Source organism: Strongylocentrotus purpuratus, unplaced genomic scaffold (assembly GCF_000002235.5).
Source record: "Strongylocentrotus purpuratus isolate Spur 01 unplaced genomic scaffold, Spur_5.0 spur5_scaffold_12, whole genome shotgun sequence".
Lineage (NCBI taxonomy): Eukaryota > Metazoa > Echinodermata > Echinoidea > Camarodonta > Strongylocentrotidae > Strongylocentrotus > Strongylocentrotus purpuratus.
Window position 1 is genome coordinate 20,463,614 of NW_022145597.1, and position 21,710 is coordinate 20,485,323.

Below are 21,710 nucleotides of genomic sequence, written 5' to 3' on the forward strand. Positions count from 1 at the left end.
ATCCATAACTTTTGATTTGATTTGATTTGATAAAATATTTTAGGTGTATATAATTTTATACAGATGATAAACGAAATTAAACAAATATATTGAATGCATTATTAACATACATTAGATGCAGTAGTGCTACAGAAATAAGTAAAGTAGCTTGACGTGCCCGCAGCCCTCAACTTAGATACAACAATAAAAATAAAAATAAAGAAGAGTGACTTGCAGAGAAGAAAAGGGAAGGGGAGAGAAGGAGCGTTGGTAATAAAACAATAAATCTCGTACATCTGCTGATTGAAGGCAGGTTCAATGAAATACTTCAAATCTGTGAGTCGAATTGGCAACGCGGTCTCTAGATATGTCACCCCCTCACATTTTATCCCTTGTTGAATGCAAGAAGGGTCATTAAATTTCATTTTGATAAAAATGTTTTTTATTCATGCCTATCTCTATCATATATTCTTTCATGCACCCCCATATAAGACAGGTCTACTATTCCATTAACATTCAGAGAAATGGAGATTTTAGGTCATTCAGATCGGTGGTGAATTGTGAGGGAATGACATCACAATTTGCATTGCATTGCCAATTTGTCTCGAACAGTCCATGACTTTCATGATTTTAAAAGATTCATAACTTTCTTATTTATTTCCCTGATTTTTCTCAAACTTTCACTGCATTGTTTCTCTAATTGTTGTGCTTCTATTAAAACCAATTTAATATCAGGGGTAGGGGAGGGGCTTTCTCTCTCTTTAAGAGATTGGATACAACATCTTTGCTAATTTTTAAAATATGTTGAGCACTGTCTTTCATAAAGATTTAGCTAGTATAATATTCTTATTTTCACACTTACACAAAACACAAAATAAACACAAATACATTAAATATTTCTTCTTTACATAGAAATTTATTATTTGCACCCCAGAGCTTCACCAAAGTAGCAAAAATAACAAGATTTTTCTTTTATAATTATAAATTCTTGACTCACTTTATACAAGCTTTTACAGTTTCACATTTCAACAAGTAACATATACAACAATCGGTGAAGAGTTGAAATTGGAAATGGAATATATCTGATGAAATATTGCCCATTATCCTTTATAAGATTGCCTGAAGTGCAGTTGAAAGAAAATCAAAATTGAAAATGCAGTGATATAATGGGCTAAGAACTTGATGTAGAAATAGAAAAATAAAACAAATTCGTTCCAAAGATTTAAAACTAGCCTTTCAAAATGTGATTGTGCATATAGCATTAAAGAGAGCACCTTCAATATTTATTCCAACATTGAATTGGGGGGAAAAGATTATCTTTTTTTGTGGGTAAACAAGGATACTATACAATTCCCATATGTCATGTAATATAATCAAGTGAATTCACCAATTCATTTTTCTCCCTTGCTTTATTTTTTATTTTTTAAATCTTGCATATCATCCTTTCTTCACTATATCAACTGTGATTGTCATACATTGTCACAGAGCAGGAGTGCATCCAGTATTTGGTTTTAGTGTGGATGGTGGGGGATGGGGGTCAGGGTGGGGCAACTAGAAGCATGTACGTACAGTATATTCTTCATGCAATGTCACTATGCCAGCATGCACTGTCACTATGCCAGCACGTTGCACGGACATCCCAGTTTAGCTGTATGATAGCTGCCATCGGGATTATCTCTACAAGTAACAAGTATATCAAATAAGATTATTATTATTTTTTTTTTGGGGGGGGGGGGGGGAGGGGGGACATGAAGACAGTTTGGGGGCATATTTATTTTTCTTTCATGCACTTTAATAACCCATTGCCCATGACAGCTGGAGGGTCCCTATATTAAGTCTATGGAATTATACAATTGAGTAGTCATCGGGTTCAAGTACGGTATACATCAGATTGGATTTTGTGGGGGGGGGGGGACACATGCCCACCTTATCAGACCCCCCCCCCCCCACCAGGACACACTACTGCTGACACATGAAACTATGATGAAGATTACCCTGATTACTATCACTGACGGGTGTCTGTATACAGGCTTTGAAATGAAAATCAATTTAATAGACTGGCAACGAAAAAATGTCACAAATATTTTTTCATGAGTTAGCTCTCAGACATACATTTATGAGAAATAGGAAGATAATTCAAATTCGTTTTCTCCACAACTATATATAACTGAGGTCCACAATTATACAGTAGCAAAATGATGAAACAGAATTCTCGAAAGATATATAATGTACCAATAGGAAGCGCAGCAAGTAGGTAAGCATAACAAGTAAATTGGAAGCCAAAAAAAATTTCTTCTCTGCTGTAAATATTACAACAGAATTACCACCCAAGGCAAGTCCAGACTCTCTAGAACATTGAACATTTAGTTTTTTAATAGCCTGCAATAATGAAGGTTACTATTTGTTGTATCATAATTCACTTGAAGAGATACTTCTTTAAATGCAGGTAAAATTGTTCCTGCAAAGTTGCTGATATTCATTGTTGCAAGGTCATCTGGTCAAATGAGAAAAAACATTTTCATTTATACTTGTTCTTTCTTGCAACATTTTTCGGTTGGTTAATCGCCCCAACAAATTAAATCAGAATGACACTGTATTCCTTGAAATTTGCTTCTTTTTTCTCCAAAATCTGTGATTTAGTTCAAGAGAGAGAGAGACAAGAGTTTATTATGCACTTTATAAAGTCATATTATATTTATAGCAAAAAAAAAGTAATATATCATTGATGAAATATACACGGAACAGTTGTTTTCTATTTGTTAGCACTACACACTAAATTTTCAAAATACTTGTATTCTTATATACAAATTACAGATTTTCATCCATTATAAAATTCAGCCAAAATATGCAACATTTGATATTTACATCAATTTTCTTACGCTAATCGACAAATTTATACAAACTATTTAGTCTAGAAGTACTTCATATTGTGACACGGCATTAATTCATTCTCGTTCAGAACAAATGTACCAAACAACAAAAGAAGAATCAGTTCAGAATAACGCTACAGGTATATATATCAATATATAAGTACAACCTAAAATACAATAATGTATATCAACTTTCTGTTTATACACTGTATATATCAGGTATTTCAAACATTTACACATAACTAGTAACTTTGGCATTAATTATCTATACTCGCCCGAATCAGGTCATGTACAATATACATTATATTTTCTACTGCCATTATCACAATTCTATATACATGTACAAACTTCTTTGAATAAATGTTATGCCCCCAAAAGCTACTGGGTAATTGAAAATATTTTTATTGGAGGAGGTAAAAATAAGAAACGCCAAATCAAAGTTAAAAACTCAAGAACAAAGAATTTGAAAAAACTAGATCCTAGACTTCCTACAAGTATTTCTAATTTGCCATAGAATGCCATTTCATTCACGCATAAGCTTTGAAGAAGGCCATCCTGCACATCTACCTCACAGACATTTGTATGAATTTGTTTTATATGTGGCCATTACAAAAGGGAAAAGACTGGATTACTAACGTATTCAAATTATTCCATTAACCTGTTATTCATGAACTACAATACTTGGAATCCAGTCTGCATACATTACTTGTTGCTATGTCATGCAAGCCTCTAGCAAGCTTTCAGGTTGTGAAGAACAACCTTTGTTGAAAAACTATGCATAACATTTGAATATATCAGTAAACCAGTCTATTCATGTACATAGGGCATTACATGTAGGTTTAGGTTTACTATATGGTTTATAGTATTGGGTCCAGCGTGGGATGATACTGGCTTCAAAGTAATTATCCAAGGAACATGTCTCTTGAACCTCATCACAGAAAATGATGAAACAGATGATTGCACAGTCACTATGTGTGTGGGTGTATGTGTCATATAACAGACACTAATTATAACAAGCTACATGTGCAATAATAGATATAATAGAGCTGGCACCTACCTGGCCCTCTTGCATAAAATAAAAAGTTGCGTTTAAACGCAACTCGGCACATTAAACGCAACTTGATTTTCAACCAATCAGGATCACGTATTTGCGATTAAACACAACTTTTTATGCAAGAGGGTCCTAAAAGAATAATATATTTGTCACTATGTGTGTGGGTGTATGTGTCATATAACAGACACTAATTATAACAAGCTACATGTGCAATAATAGATATAATAGAGCTGGCACCTACCTGGCCCTCTTGCATAAAATAAAAAGTTGCGTTTAAACGCAACTCGGCACATTAAACGCAACTTGATTTTCAACCAATCAGGATCACGTATTTGCGATTAAACACAACTTTTTATGCAAGAGGGTCCTAAAAGAATAATATATTTGTTACTGTTAACAACAAGTGCATGTTTACATGTTATTACATCAATTAACTCTAGGTTAGATCTATCTCCAAGTGATAATTACACAATATTGTACTAAACTTACTTATATACATCAATATAATCAGGTAGAAAAATAGATTTAGTTTTAGAGTAAGTCTGCAATGTTACTTCCATAAAAAGAATGTACACACAACAGCTACAACACATACACAGTGACAATCAGATCATATGATTACAAAAATCTATACAAAAACAGCACAAATTAATCAATTATCATCCATATGCAATGAATAACTGTGGTCAACTTTTTCATAGTGATATTTTTCATTTTCAGGCTGGGACCTGAACATACACTTGTACATATATTTACAAGTATACATACAAACATTCGAAATCGGACCTGAAAGTCAAATGACAAATTGATTGCTGTAATATATAAAGACAAATTTAGGATTAATCCATTACTTAGTTCTACTCAAGTACTCTAAGCAAAATTACATGGTACATGTACAATGTACATACAGGCCCCAATGTATATGTGTATGCAATTGGAACAATCACAAGAGCTATTGTAAAAAGGGAGTGTCTTTGTTTTTAATATCATGTATCATGCAGTTTTAACATGATTAATAGTAACAAGATTTATAAGAAGTGTAACTTGAACTAGGATATGCTGAATTACATGTAGTAGTACAATGTAAGTAGATATACATGTACAACTAGATTTTACATATATATTTTCAGAGACACTTTGCAAAATCAAATATCATATACATTTAAAATACAGTTTAAAATTAAGTCATAACTTTTTGTTGCTTCACCGCCCTTTGCAAATAGACAAGTACAGGTATATAGGCCTATACACGCATGCATCAGTAAATCGAAATATTCTGAGAAAAATGATTTCAAAGAAAATTTGGATTCGCCAATGGATGGCTGTACTGTACGTTTCACATCACATATTGCAAAATAGAGGAAAGAAAACATGTATGATTGTGGCATGTATTGTACTTGAAAGACATATAAAAGTTGCACGGTTTAACAACTCCTGATCGACTGAAAATATATGAAGCAGTTTTCATGCTTTCATTCATTTAAACAGGTCCAGTCACTGAGACAAAGTGTTACGATAATGTGGCACAAGTTCATAATTTTGTTATCTAGGTCTTATTCTAGTAGTCTAGGTCCTTATTCATGTGATCTTGGTCCTTATTCTAGGTCCTTATTGAAACAGATAAATGGCGCCATACAAGTGTTGTGGATCATCATCATCATCATCATCAGTCTAGGTTCTTCTTCACGTTGTCCAGGGACCCATTTCACAAAGCCTTTTTTCAATGACAAATGACAAAAATCAGTGACAAATCTGCTGATAACCAATCAGAAGCAATGATTTCAGTAGCCTATAACAAAAACTATCATTTGTCACTGATGTCAAGTTTTGTGAAACGCCAAATGACAAAAATCAGTGATAAATCTGCTGATAACCAATCAGAAGCAAGGATTTCACTAGCTTATAACAAAAACTATCATTTGTCACTGATGTCAAGTTTTGTGAAACGCCCCCCAGGTCTCCAGCCTCGACTTACAATAATGTGGCAAAAGTTCATAATTTTGTTTTCTAGGTCTTTATTCTTGTGGTCTAGGTCCTTATTCAGGTAATCTAGGTCCTTATTGTAGCAGTCTAGGTTCTTCTTCATGTGGTCTAGGTCCCCAGCCTTGACGTCCCGTCATCATCATCCTCATCATCGTTGCATAGCCATGATACAGGTTATACTCTCCAGCATGTGTCGTCGATGCTTGATGCTCTCCACCCTGGCAGAGATGAGATCCTGATCCGTGATCGTATCCAGGAAAGCCACGTTGTCCCAACCGTTATCGTAGAGCTGCTGCTTGTACTGCATGAGCCCTAGATTGCTAAGCCACTCCGTGATGGTGATGGGCCGACGCAGGCAGTCATAGTCCTGTTTAAACCCCAGAGGGAGGGAGGGAGTGAGGGGAGGAGGGGGGCAAGAGGTGCAAATAAGGATTGTTTTCGTTTCTTTCTTTCTTTTCTTCTTTTAGAACGATATTGAACATGAGATGATCTGGTTTATTTCATCTGGAAATCAAACGAAAACCAAACGAAAACATCCAAATAAAACACTAAATCTAATCACAACACCCAGAAAGAAAATAAAAAGGAAGGAAAGGGAAGACAAACAAGATAGGTAAGTCATGCAATGCATAATGAAAGGCTTTTTTTTTCGGCAAAAATAAAATAAATGCTTTTGATTTATAAACAAAACCACCACATAAATCATAAAATCATATATATACAAACACTGCAATAATTTTTTTGGTAAGATGGGAAATGGCATAACAATAAACGCAAGGTTATTAATGGAAAGGGAATGAGGATGTATTTAGTTTGTGAATAGGAAAATGATGGCTTCTCATGAATCTAATCTGGAAATGAAAACGAAACAAGATCAGATGATGGTAGACAAGAGACATGAAGAAATGGGAAAATGGATTTAATATGATCACAACAAGCCAATGCCACTAACCCACTCACATGGTGTGAACATGTAATAAAACATTGAGCTCTTAATGCTGTAGTATTTATCTGTCCAATCAATGAAACTGTGTTGTATTACATTGCTTTGAGAACAAAAAAGTATTGTAAAGAGCAGTGGGTTGAATGGGCACAACCAGCCAATGCTCCCCCCCCCCCACAACCTTTGAAAACCCAAATCTAACATACCTTACTGTTAATATTCCCTCCTTCATTTCAAATTTAAAGGCAGTTAATTTTTTGTTTAATTGTGCCTCCATTACAAAATCCTGGTTCTACCCTGGTAAATAGCAAAGAGTATTTAGACTTTTTTCTTTCCGAGGATTACTTTACAAACTCCAGACTCATTTTAAAGGGATTGGGTAACTTTGTCTGAGATTCTGAAAGAACATCCAGGATTTAGCTCATGCTGCAATGATAATTATAAACCTTTAGGTCAGTCAGGAACCCCATGACTTTTACAATCCAATTGCTTGTCTAATTATCAAGATATTTATGATTGGAAATCAAAACAAAATTTTGCGTTTCCCTAACGGTTTTCATAACACTACAGTCTATTGGGGAAAACGAGTATGGTAAAACCGGTCACTTAAAGATTTTGAAGAGCAACTTTTGTTTAGGGCTTCAATATTACACCATATCACAGACACTGGTAGCACGCAGGGCCATGCATCTCAGATTTAACATTGTTAAATGAAGCCTTTAAAGCAGTTTTATTGGCAGCATTGAAAAGCAAACTCCGCAAAAGGAGACAGACTTCAGTTTCAGAGCTTGTGCATTATTTCATTTCAAATACCTTGAAAGTGAGCAGCTGGCCGGCATACATTAAATCCTTTAGTAGGATACATCAAATAATAAATACATGTAAATTAAGATGAGCAGAAAAAGAGGAGAAAATACATTTATTTGAAATTAAAGTTTTACTTCTATTGATTTGAGAGAAATGGAAAATATGAACAAAAAGTGAAAGATTTCATTAATTTTCGATAAGTGGTGTTTTTCTTTTTTTTTCAATCTTGACTTTGGACTCATGCAATAATATGTTTAAAGAGTTCTACACATGAAAACTATAAGCAAAGACAGCACAGATGATGAAGTTTGTAAAAGAAATGACACAGCAAACAATAAACGTTTGAAAAACAGAAAGAGTCAATGCTTTGTAAATAATATTTTAGGAGAGAAGAAATCAGCAGTTTGGAAGTATAGAGCTCTCTGAACAGTATTTGCCACACCAACACAAAGATGCCTATTCTATTGTACCTCAATCAGGCAACAAACAAAAACCCGACAACAAAACGAGCCGTGCGAGTCTAAAGGCGTAGTCCCACGTACCCAATAAAATACCCAACCCTATAATTCGTATTAAAAGGATTTGGAATATGAAGGTAGCCAGTAAAAAAAAAACATCATCAAGATTGACATATTATACTTGTTGTTATTTTTCATATTTGTTCTGAAATATGTTGAAGAAATGCACTGAGAATAAAAAGAGATACAAAGAAAGTGGCAAACTTTCTCTCTCAACGACCATTCTCTTTTTGGCTGAACCTTGACAATATATTTGTAAAGTAGACTGAGATGGATTCACTCAGCACGATTGAACCAATCTTAATTTTAATCAGAAAAACTGAAGACTGTGAAACCTGCAGGCCATTATAAAGACAATTTAGGGGAGACCAGAAAAGCTGTCTTTATAGGCAGGAAGTCTTTATGTACTTCTAATTTGAAAATCTACTTCAGGTAAAAAAATGAATTAAGACAAATAGACAGGTGGTCTGTCGACACAGTAGGTCGGAAAAGCAGGTTTGAACAGCTTAGACGCTACCTTTATTCAGAGATAGTTAATAGTTTTTTTTTCATCAGGTGAGTGGGACTAGACCTCACGAGCAAGACTGTGCTTTCACAGAGGAATACTTACTTCCAGCTCAGTGTCTGTTGTTCTTCTAGGTGGTGTATTCTGTCTGGACTTGCTAGGGAGGGGCGGAGGAAGTCCTTCTAGAAGCAGCTGACCGTCATCCGTAGAAGACGAAGAAGGACGTCCATCAGGCGCCATTCTTTCCGTGATCCTGAGCGGTAGGGCTGGTTTTGCGTCTCCTGTATCCACGCTTGACCGGTTACTATCTGGGGACGAATCGCGGCTGGACCGTCTCTCCCAGTGATCTCGTAGCCGACTCACTTGCTGCCCTGGAAGCGCCGGTGGTGTTCTCCTGGGTGGTGAGTGCTCTAGCACCTGCCCCTCATCGGATGTCTCTGAATCAGACCGCTCCGGGTGGAAGGGAGGTAGCGTGAGGGAAGGCCTTGCAGGGAGAGGAGGGGGAAGTGCAACGTCCCGGGAGAGTGAGCGTTGAGGGGGTGCAGGTAAGCGGGAAGGGAGCGGAGGTGGAATGTCTGACTCGGCAGGAACTGATCGACATCCTCTGAGACGCGGCTTGGTGACTTGGTTCATCCCTCTTCCTACGTCCGGTCCTCCCGATTGTTCTGCCGCTGAGGATCTGCTCAGAGGCATCGCGTCTAAACTCAGTCCCATGTACTCTCCTCCATCCATCGGGTCAGCACTCATAGGCGTGGCACTCATAGGCGTGGCACTCATGGGCATGGTGTTCATGAGTGCCGCATTCAAGGGGTTGGTACTCATAGGGCTTGAGCTCATTGGACTAGCTCCAAGGCGTGGAGGGGGCAACGGTGGGGGTTGTTCGCTCTCCTCACCAACTCCATTCTGACTCATCGCTTTCCCAGTCGATACCTTGAGGCCATTTTTCCTCCTCGTTGGAGGCACAGGGGCGGGGTCACTCTGGGGAGGGGTGAGTGACCCACTGGAGACATTGAGATCCCTAGGGCGGGGTGCGGTAGGTATAGGTGGAGCAGCTTCTTGGGACTTCCTTGAATGATCTTCACTGGGTGCCTTGTTGACCCACTGTCTCACCTTGTTCTTGGTGTTCTCAATGCAAACTGAACACAAAGGACAGTTAAAGAAACAGCAAAGGCATTAATCTACACCTATCAAGAATTAACCAAAAAGCCTAAGATATAAAAAGATGGTCTTGTTGGCATTGGCGTTGTATGGAGAACTATTACAAGTCCTATCTTTACTATCCGTAGATCCACGCCCAAAGTTACGTGCATGTTCCCAACCAGCACCAATGTTAAAGAATGATAAATGCATGGCCAGATAAGCACAATGATAGCTTTCCACAATCTGATTTTCCTGTATCTACTGTTGTTATACAACAATTTGTCTGTTTGAAGCTAGAAATGCATCAACTCATATTCTTTAACACAGAGTGAATGCCCTTGTGGCTGGACAGACGAAATGAAGCATCCATGTTTCACACTTTCAGTATATTTCTTAAATAAGTTATCACGTACAATAATTTTTATTCTTCAAAATTTGTATCTTCTGAGATATTTTAAGAGGACACTCTTCTACCAAAACAATGCTTACCTTTAGCTTTACTGATCTTAGCTGAGGCGGTCTCATCGCTTACATCGCCCGATGACATGCTGTCAGTCTTGTCTTCAAACTTCACCAGTTCTGATTTTAAAAAAACAGGAAACAAGGTAAAGATAAAGTGGCCTGCGCTGTGGTTCTCAATTTGGACCAATCACCTAAGAACGGACATTGTCATTGGGCTAGTATATGCTTGGATAATATTAACTCCCAAAATTTCACCAATTCTGATTATCACAAAATAGGAACAAAAAGGTACAATGGTCCGAGCTGTCTTTCTATTAAAATGTGGACCAATCACATTGTCATTCGGCTTGGTATATGTATGGACAAAATCAACTCCAATACCTCTTTGATGCATTCTATGAGTTACAAGTTAAAGGGAGTAAATAGTATAAAAAAATAACCGGAAAAAAAACATGCGCATGAAACCTAATGCAGACTTTATTTCTAGGTGTGTTCTCGATAAAATCACTCTCAGAAAATAGCTCTTTGATCACTTTCCTACAGTCAAGTCAAGAATTTTTCACAATTTAGCTTTTATTTTTTTGTAGGATAAATTCTTTTCCGCTCAACTTACCGTATGTCTTTGCCTTCCTGAAGCCACCATACAGACTCTCGTCCCTGGACTTCACGTGAACCATTCCTCTGTAGACAATGAACATAGGATAAAAAGATAACTTTTCCATGATCGTGAATTTGACAGAAACGTTCAACAGAGTGCAAGGTTTTTAAAATGTTTGAGGCGGCCATCTGTGGGTTTCATTCTCTTCAGTCTGCAACTTCACAGACCTGCCATACCCACTTTTGACAGATAGAAACATCAGCTAAGTAACATATTCCTCTTTTAAGATTTTACAGCTGTTGGACAGAGCCGGGATGGTGTTAGGGTTTCTTGCTAATACATTAATACACTTGGGGGGTGTTTCACAAAGATCTTAAGCCAAACTTAACTCTAAGTTGGACTCAAAAATTATGGAGAGCCATTTGTAGCCTTAAAATAAAATATATTCATAAGCAAAAATTGTACTATTTTAGACTTTTTATAAATTCTACATCAAGAACATGAAATCTCCTTGATGATAGAAAATATGAATGTTTTGAATCAACATTTTATGCCTTTTGAAATAACTTCTACAAAATATTTTCAATGATGCTAACGGCTTTCCATAATTGTTAAGTCCAACTTAGAGATAAGTTCAACTTAGGATCTTTGTGAAACACCCCCTTGGACCTAATTCTACCAAACACATGGGGACTATCATTTATTGAAACTCCGGTTACATGGTTTTCAAAAGAATAGAATAGAATAAGGTATTGAGGGCAAATATCCTTGTTTCTAAGAGAGTTTGTGACAATGTTCTTTACACAGTAACAATGTTACACTATATGTATCTAAGAGGCAACTCTTGAAATCAAAATTGCCAATTTGAAGAGGGAAGTTGGCAGGATGTACAATGATTTTGTTGTTGTCTTGTCCTGTCATGTCTTATCTTATTATGTCAGTTTCCTGTCCTTTGTGTCCCGTTTTTGCCATTCTTTTCTTTTTGTATATTTTGATTATTTAGATACTTTATAAATGGTTTATGAAAATATGTTATTATATTATATCTATTTTACTGTGATTATTAAGACACTTTAAAATGATTTATGAAAAAAAGTTTTATATTATATTTATTCTTGGGAATCTACAAAAAACGAGCTATGCTTTCCAGTACCGGTAGGTTTCTGTTTTATTTCATAATTTTGATCTTACTTTGTCAACTATGTTCTTTATTGTGCAAACAATTGTTAAATGAAATGAAACTAGATGGAACTTCGACTGCGCGCAGTCGAAAATGATGCCTCCGTCATGGAGCAAGTTTACAAACCAAAAAGCAATTTCTCATATACATAATTATATGACCCTTTGATCTTTGACCTCATGACCCTAAAATATACTCAGTTCATTGGCTCTGCAAGATGTCAAAGAGTTAAATAGTAATCCATCTGTCAGTTCTATTGAGAATGCGTTCACAAGCTATTTTTGCATACATAATGAGCCCATGACATTTGACCTTTGACCTCATGACCCAAGAATCTACTCAGTTCATTGGCTCTGCAAGATACATACATGATCTAAGTTTGGCAGGAATCCATCAATCTGTTCTAATGATTATGCGATCACAAGCTATTTTTTGCATACATAATGAGCCGCATGACCTTTGACCTTGACCAAGACCCCCAAATCTAATCAGTTCATCGGCTCTGCAAGTAACATACATGACCTAAGTTTGGCAGGAATCCATCAATTGGTTCTTGAGATAACGCGATCACGAGCTGTTTTTGCATACATAATGAGCCCTGTGACCTTTGACCTTTGACCTCGTGACCCCAAAATCTAATCAGTTCATCGGCTCTGTAAGATACATACATGACCAAAGTTTGGCAGGAATCCATCAATCGGTTCTTCAGATAACGCGATCACGAGAACGGGACGTACGGACGTTCGGACGGACGGACAACCCGAAAACATAATGCCTCTGGCTACTTCGTAACGGAGGCATAATAAAATCAATCAATCAATCAATCAATCAATCAATCAATCAATCTTCAAAGACTTACTCCACTTCTCCTGTTCTGTGTCCTTGGTGTGTGAGGATGCTCTTGAACAAGACAGGTGACGACTCAAACCGGTTGCGCAATGACACTACAAACTCTCCTGTAATAATAACAATAATAATAATAATAATATTTAGTTTTTATATAGTGCTTATCACAAATGTCTCTTAGCGCTTTACAAATATATTATTACCTCGGTCATTGGATTCAGTGCTTGCCCACACACACTGTGTGCACAATCTCCACTCCCTGGGGAGCATTCCAGCCAGGCGTTACTTGACGCTCAAAAACTGTTTGACCAACAATGACGGTCGCATCCTACCGGGTACCCATTTAACACCTGGGTGGAGAGTAGCAAGTGCAGGTTAATATCTTGCCAAAGGATATTAGTACCGTGTCGGGATTCGAACCCTTGACTATCGCATCTCCAGTCAACGTCTTAAACCACTCGACCACAACACTTAAAGAGGATTAGATAAGCAGGAGTTAAAGTAGAGTCACATATGTCTTTGATTAAAGCTTGACTGCACTACTTATAGCTTCTTGCCCCCTCTATATAGCCAACAATGCCTAAGCGGTACGCGTTGATCCCACATGGTCCCCTTTTCTTATGTTAATTGAGAGCTGATTTGATGAGATATCGCCTGTCAGTGACCATGTACGGAGGTCTAATCCCTTCTGACCAAACTAGTGCAGATAGGCTTTAAAACACAGATTACTAAGAATAACTGTTTCTTATAAAGTGCTTTACCAGTTACAGTGTAACCGACCAGAGCGCTCATACAGTATTATTACCCCGATCACTGGATTATGTTATGATCCTGCACTGTACAGTGCACACTCTCCACTCCCTTGGGAGCATTCAGGCTAGTCACCCTTTTGACAGGCCCACACATGCTAATCAAAACACATTGACGTTTGTATCCTATCGGGTACCCAGTTAAACATCTGGGTGGAGAGGGGCAATTTAGATAAAATGCGACGAACCCATGAGCTTTACAATCCCAGTCAACTACGAAACCTCTTCAATACTTCACAAATTTATAGCTCTATAGACCCCTCGAGGGAGACACAAAAAACAATCCTTATAGGCAGGTTGTCTTTGTGTACAGGCAACTCAAGTGCATAGCACATGAACATGTTTTGTTGTTCTACTGTTGAAGGGCAAAGAGAGGTAGAATTTCTTACCGTACGACTCGTCACTGTCTTCCGATTTGATAGCTACCAAGATGAACTGCTCTTCCAAGTACTCCACGTCGGATACTATAGGATTCAACTGTAACAAAACAAAAGTTGGTTATTGTTGGTTATTTTACCTGACTGCTAAGAAAGCATAAATGCTTGTTAGTAAGCAACCAGACGGCCGACGGCTTTAGGTTCTTTCCGAGAGACCTGGTAATGTGGATTAATGCCTTACCAACGGACACTAGCGCATCGACTTGGTTTCGAACCCGGGTCACCGGATTACGAGACCACTGCTCTACCGACTGAGCTATCGTGCCTCTCGAAAAGTAGCATCTAACATCTCTTGAAAGCTTCATCAATAGGCCAGTTTCGTAATGTATTCAGAGACCTTTAAATCGCATTACGTAATCGGAGGGTCGGACAAGCAGAACTCGCGGTGCGTAGCAGACTACACTTTGCGTGCATACCATACATGACTGTGTTCGCTAGGTGTGATTGTATCGTTTGTTTTCGCTATTTTGAGAGAGAGAGAGAAGAAAAAGGAGGCAGTTTCAAACTTGAATAATAAATATCTTTGAGATGTGATTTTGTTCTTCATACATTTGATCTTTAAAATCGCTGAGTCTTAGGCAAGAATAATAGAAAAGCATTGCTGGTACAGAACTAGCGATTCACATCTTGCAGCTAAACCTATTCGGCCAAGTCCCCGGTACAGGCAGCGCACGATACCCCCTAAAAAAGAAGAAAAACGACGTCGATGATACAAGCGACATTGGCTTGAAAGCCAATGATGAAACAGAAAGCGAAGCACCAAAATATAAGTTAGCTAGCCGAAATCGGTAATTTCCATTCAATTTTGCATTTACCTTAGCTTGAATCTGAGTACAAATTTGGACGTGGAAATGAAAGAAGTGATGAACTATTTTCCACTCGTTCGCACACACAGTCACCTCTGCTTGCAGAAGCGTGCGCGCGTACCACGTGTTCGTGTTCGTGTAGGCGCGATTCACATTTTCAAAATGAAAACAATTTTATGGATTAAAAAATGTTTGTGAAACGCCTCGATACGGACTATTTCAAGGCGGACAAGAAACGGCTAACGAGAAGCAAGCACTGACCGCAGAATCAATATTATTAACAAAAGCAACGAGAAATAATAACAATAAAGGTAATAATTATTTCACTATAAGGTCTTTGTTAATAAAATAATATTTATAAAATAATATCGTCCGATGACAGAGAGCTAGAACAAGAATGATGAATAATGATAAACAAATAATTTTGAACGGAAAAAATGAAGAAAAACAATGAACAAGGAAAAAGAATGATAGAGCAATGGAAAAAGGGAATAATAAAAGTAATAATAAAAAACCTTATGATGGCGAGGAAGAAGAATCAGGATGATGAATTATTGTTTAGAATAAGATTAGGAATTAAGTTTGATTTTCATAAAATAAAAGTTAATAGTATTAGACTGCAATTATGCCGGACCTTCGTTATTCAACTTCAAGAAGAAATTATTATTATTTTAAAAAAAACATTTAAAAATAAAATTGTTATTACATTTTCTATTAGATCTAGTCTAGACTTCTACTTTTTATTTGTTTATTATTTATATATTTTTTCTTTTTGTTCAAGTTGGTATGTTCTGTCTTTTTGCGTCGGTTTGACCTGTATAATCTAGTCACAAGTCGCTATCATGAGCTGCCGAGAGCTAACTAGAGGGGGGATTGTACTCGAGCTTCTCCAGGCCACATAATCTATGGCCATCGAGAAATATCAATCGAAAGTCTTCAAAACTCTTAAAAGCCTTCAGTTTTCGACGATCATAAATGCATGGTCCGCCATATTCTCTACTAGATAATTGAATACGTCATAGGTCCCAAAGTCAGGAATATCGTCAAACTTAAGGGAGGTATGTAACTAGTTCACTTAACGAAAATCCTGCCCGTTGTAATTTCCCCATACAGTCACGTCTACCGAGTGACACGGACCCCGTAGGTCAGGGGCTACGGGCAGGCTAGTCCGCTACTGCGGACGCTAATTTAACGAGTCTTTTCTCGGGTGTATACCGTAGTCGAAACTCCTCTTTTTCTTAGAAAATATTGCAGCTGCCTGAAACTCAGCTTGATGAATGGCAAGTTGGAAGATATTTCCGGCCAAAACAGAAATTCATATATATACACGCAGTTTTGATAGAAAGATATGAATGCAATTTAACGGCAAGAACCGACAGTCTAATACACAATGCACAGATTCAAAATGGTGATTTGACAAAGCTTGTCGGGCTTGGTTACAGTAACCGCGCATTACGTAACCGCCGAAACTGGCCTATTAGGCCTTTTGTCCTATTTTGACAAGGTAAGTTGCCTAAAAATATGATGATGAATTAAAAGGGCATGCACAGTGAGATCACAGTTATCTTCAAAGACAAGTATCATCTATTTTGAGAAGAGGGACACTTTCATTTTACATTTCTGCAAGCAAAATTGCAGTAAAGTGCACTTCACAATTTTGTATCTTACAACAGACAGAAAAGTGCATTGCTTTACATGTCTTAAAAGCTGAATGGTTGCATTTCGTTAAAATGTTTTATTTCTGTTCGAGGGAAGAATTAGGGATTAAGAGAAGTTGCAACAGACCGTAACACAATCTCGCCATGACGACCTGGGCCCCGTTTCACAAAACTTGTCATCAGTGATAAATGACAGTTTTTGTTATAAGCTAGTGAAATCCTTTGCTTCTGATTGGTTATCAGCAGAATTGTCACTGATTTTTGTCATTTGTCATTCAAAAAGGCTTTATGAAATGGGTCCCTGGTAGTTAGTCCATGATGGTTTAGGGTACATAAGGGAGAAAGACGAGCAGTGACATAGAGATAGAGAGAAAGAGAGAGATACAAAGATAGACAAACAGACAAAGAGATATATAGAAAGAGAGAAAAAAGTAGGATAATAATCTACCTTTACAAGTTGGTCCTTAGTCCATGATGGCTTGGTGAGTTTCAGAGTATTGTTCTGCTGGCACATTGAGTTGTAACCACTCTTCTCTGACTTGGCTGAAGATTAAATCAAAGGAAACATGTTTGAACAATCAAAAATGACATCTTGACCATCTCAAAAGAAAAATGTTGCATACTTCAGAAGAGGAACACTACATATTTCAAAAAAAAAATTGCAAAAATTTGCAAATATCTTCATGATCTGAAATACACACATCACTACATTACAAACCAATCAATTAATCAATCAATCAATCGTTTATCTGCATTATTTTCATTAAGTAACAATAAAAGCACATGAACATGTATTTATACTACAAAACAATGAATAAACAGAGTAATCAATATCATCAGCAATGTAAGAAAAATGTTTCATTTTACAATTTATATAACGCGAAAAAAGGAGAATGAAAACAAAAAACTCTATAATGGCTTTGTAAGAAGTTTTCACTTTGTCTTCCCACATTTTAATAAAGATTGCTGTACATGTACATTTGTAATTGCCATGTTATTGTAATGTCATTTTAATGATCACACAATTCAATATCTAATGTTTTGAGCCATTAATCTGTCCCTGGTCTATTATTTATATTTTTTATATCGAGGGTTCAGTGACACAAAGACGTAATTCATATTTTGCAAAAATTAGTATTTGATATCAAAATGTTTAGAAAAATGTGGGCTTTCCAGAAAACACAAAAACTTAACTCCACCCAACACCCCATTGAAGTCAATGACTAATGAAACATAGACTTAACTCTTTAAGGCCCAGGTGCTCAGTGACACATAAACCACTTTTTCTCAAAATGGCCAAAATGGAGTTACGTCTTTGTGTCACTGACCCCTCGATATGTTGAAATGGATCTGTCCTACCTTCTAGACACGTGGAGAAGAACTCCAGATAGAAGCGACTGCTACACATACTGGTGACGATGGTAGCATCTACCTGGGTAAAAATGATCTTCACATCTTGTGTACCGCCCTCGCTCTGTTCTACTCAAAACAAATAAACAAGAGATAAAAGAACTGAAGCTAAACAACTTAAAATTAAGCACTTTGTTTTACAGAGATGTAATTTTTAATACTATATACTTTGATGCACATTTAAAGGACAGGCAATTCACATAGACACAGATATGTTATGAACCTCCTTACTCTATTCTACTTATGACAAATATACAAACAGAAATTTGAATATCATTCCATTACTTGAAGGAATCGAAACCCTGAACTAACAACCTTTGGCAAGGCATTGATTCACATTTGCCACTCTCTACCCAGGTGTAAATGGGTAGCCGTTATGCCAGAGCGCTACACATTGACTGGATTAATGGAGCACCTGTGGTATCGCGATGTGATGGACAAGTGCACTATATATACAGTTTCCATTATTATCATAAGAATTAAAACAATTCATGAACCACAGTATTTTATGCTACAGTTCACAGGCCCTGGCAATATCTTTTCAGAGGTTAGTTCAGTAATGACTGTTTAAAATTAAGATTATCACAGAAAAAATAAAGCAAAATACCTTTCGGAATGACAGTGGAGGCCGAGAGACCGACATCAAATGTTGAAAAGACAGGGGAGTGATCGCTGCTAACAATGTCCGTTGTACAACCTGAGCACAGAATGATACAACTAGGATTATAAATAACATAACTACAGTGAAACCTGTCTATAAAGACCACCCAAGGGCAGGTTCCTATAGTACATGTTTCCATGAGAAACTATTTTCAAGGGGGAAAAAATGTGGTCTTTGTCGACAGGTGGTCACTTTAAAAGCAGGTTTGATTTTATTGGAAATGAAACGAGTTGAGACAGGATTGAGCTGGAATAAACTGGATTTTTTTCTCCATATGTAGTATTGATATAATCCTCACAAACTACATGTCAGTTGGTCTCGCAGCACGTTCACTTGGTCAGCTCTCTGTCTTCGCCTACAAACTGACTCAGGCCGCGACCCCGGTTCGAAACTGAGTCACGTCTTTCGGATGGTGACGTTACAGGTCGGTCCACAGACGTAAATAATCATATCTGATTGATACACGTCTGTAAAAACCCAATTACACACACACACAAACACACACATGTGCACTGTACAGCTGAAACTAAACTTAACTAATCATACATGGAATTGAGTATGTGGGCACTACAGACAGATCAAAAATCTTACGATCCATATATGTATTTGGTGATGAGTGTATTACAGACAATCCCAACATTACTTACCATACGTGGTATTGATTATGTGGGTGTCTGGGTAGGACTTCCATAGTACTCGATCACACCACGAAGGCTGATTAATGCGAATCTAAATCAGGTACGGAGCAGACAAGAAAACATCAGTTGAATATACACTGGGTATACATGCTATACACATTCGTACACAGTGTTATCGTGATTCATTGTCGCAATCAATTTTCTCTATGATTTTGTAAGCCTCAAACCTACAATTGATTAATTCACATTCACATAACATATGTTAAATAAACAAATCAGGGCAAATATTAATAATAATAATGTTAATGATTCTTATAAATTAGGTTAGGGGGGAAATGTAGCTTTGTAAAATAAAGGCCCCTAATAAAAGCATACCCACTTATCTGTCTGTTATGAGCGATTGGAAATGGGAACTACATTCCTGCTACAATATTTTGCCAGTTTTTTAATTTTGTTTGTTGTTTGTTTTTTGATTGTTTTACCATATCATGACTGAGCTACATTTAGCTTAAAACTTATCTCCTTGGACAGATCACAGATTCATTCATACAAAAGCATTTAACAAAAAAACTATTAAAACAATAGATCTTCATACACTTCTAAATAATACAAATGTCTGGTCAAAGATATGCAACCACTTAATCTCACTCATAGCTTGTATAGAATATTTAATGGGCTGTATAATGGAAGTTCAATTAAGTCCACAGCATGTACTCGTAAATGTTGAGACCTAGTTTCATTTCCGTTATAGTTAGAAGAGCAGGGAAGAGACAAAATAACATAGAGAGACATATAGAGAGAAAAGGCAGAGGGAGATAGTAATACAGAGAGTTAAAGAAAGAAAGAGAGATGAGACAAAGGGAGAAAGAGAGAGAGAGAGAGAGAGATGAAAAGATAGAGAAAGAGCTAACAAGATAGAGAGAAAGAGAAAGAGAGAGAGAGGGAGAGAGAAAGAGAAAGAGAGAGAAAGAGAGAGAGAGAAAGAGAAAGAGAGAGAGAGAAAGATGAAAAGATTGAGAAAGAGCTAAAAAGATAAAGAGAAAGAGAGAGAGGAAAAGAGAGGATGAGAGAAAGAGAGAGAGAGGAAAAGAGAGGATGAGAGAAAGAGAAAGAGAGACAAAGAGAAAGAGAGAAAAAAAGAGAGAAAGAGAGAGAGAGAGAGAGAGAGAAAAGGAGAGAGAGAGAAAGAAAAGGAGAGAGAGAGAGAGAGAGAGAGAGAGAGAGAAAGAGAAACTCACAACAGAGATCAAAAGATTGAGACAGAGATAGATAGACAAAAACAAAGAAATGAGGACAAAATGAATATTGGATTCCGACAATCAGATAAATATCACATGATTATCTAAAAATTGGAAAACATTTGAAAGATGATATGAAAGAACTTGACTGATGCAAGCACTTACCCCAGTCTTCTTGATCTTCTTGTAGGCGTATGTTGACCTATGACCTAGCTCATAGCGATAGGTTGGAGGGAATGTGATGTCATCCTCCTCTGAATGAATAAAATAAAGATTAAAGCATGGACATCATAACAATGTGTATTTCATTGTGACGACACACATTTTTTTTTAATCACACAAAAGAGTAAAACATTACTTCAATCGTTCACTGAAAGATACAAATACACAAATACATGGTCTATGTCACACAAAGTGAAAACAAATCTACACATGCATTAATAAATTATGAAAGATCAATTAATTAATTTTCAACTTAAAGAGCATCAAGAGTTCAAACATTATGGTTTGTCAACATTCATTAAGTGCTCCATCAATAAAACTTTTTAATGTGATACCATTAATGTGAAACCTCAGAAGGTCGGGTACATTTATCTCTATGTAGATGAACAAAATCGAATTTATAGCTTATGACTGCCATCCTTGTAATGGTCAAATCTTAGTTTCATATTGCTTTCCCGACTATTGATTTGTAATTAATCATAACACATGCATCTGTGTCTATTTATCAGAACTCTCAAGAAGCAATTTATAATCACTTCCTTTTCATGTTTTTGAGCTTTGTTGAAAACATGCCTTCAAGGTGCACGTCACATTTATAGTTCAATTCATATTTCTTCATGACAAAGGTTGAAGAATCATCTTGTACATCCCACAAATACCAGCATATGAGTAAATGACCCAAAACTAATACTGAGTTCTAGTAATGTATTAGACCACATGTTATGCACATATCTCTGGATGACTAGCTTCATTTTCTTATTTTGTGTTGCTTATTCCTGTCAGGAAAATCATTTGCAGTTATCATGATTGATTTGTAGTTGGGAACATTCAATGAAAAACTTGCAACACGATAAGTTTTGTTTGATTCTCTGAGAAGTAACTTTTTGTCATTACCAGGCCTCATCTTATATAAGGAGTTGATATTAATCGCAACTAGGTAGCGATT

The 21,710-nt window shown here is 36.8% G+C and overlaps 1 protein-coding gene across 2 annotated transcripts in view; it reads right to left on the bottom strand.

Annotated features, from left to right (window-relative positions):
- Positions 1 to 5,775: 5,775 nt before the first annotated feature.
- LOC584901 (phosphatidylinositol 3,4,5-trisphosphate 5-phosphatase 2B) overlaps positions 5,776 to 21,710 on the bottom strand; it is a 69,900-nt gene continuing 53,965 nt past the window's right edge. Inside the window, exons 16-26 of one of the 2 annotated variants that reach the window (XM_030982068.1) lie at positions 20,708 to 20,796; positions 19,314 to 19,395; positions 18,613 to 18,702; positions 17,955 to 18,074; positions 17,044 to 17,138; positions 14,084 to 14,171; positions 12,899 to 12,995; positions 10,875 to 10,942; positions 10,289 to 10,378; positions 8,765 to 9,795; positions 5,776 to 6,253 (exon numbers count right to left, since the gene is read on the bottom strand). In XM_030982068.1, the coding sequence (XP_030837928.1) occupies positions 6,035 to 6,253; positions 8,765 to 9,795; positions 10,289 to 10,378; positions 10,875 to 10,942; positions 12,899 to 12,995; positions 14,084 to 14,171; positions 17,044 to 17,138; positions 17,955 to 18,074; positions 18,613 to 18,702; positions 19,314 to 19,395; positions 20,708 to 20,796 (2,069 nt within the window). In that variant the 3' untranslated portion in view covers positions 5,776 to 6,034. Of the gene's footprint in view, positions 6,441 to 8,764; positions 9,796 to 10,288; positions 10,379 to 10,874; positions 10,943 to 12,898; positions 12,996 to 14,083; positions 14,172 to 17,043; positions 17,139 to 17,954; positions 18,075 to 18,612; positions 18,703 to 19,313; positions 19,396 to 20,707; positions 20,797 to 21,710 lie in introns of both variants that reach the window. The other variant, XM_030982069.1, reaches the window with a different exon arrangement.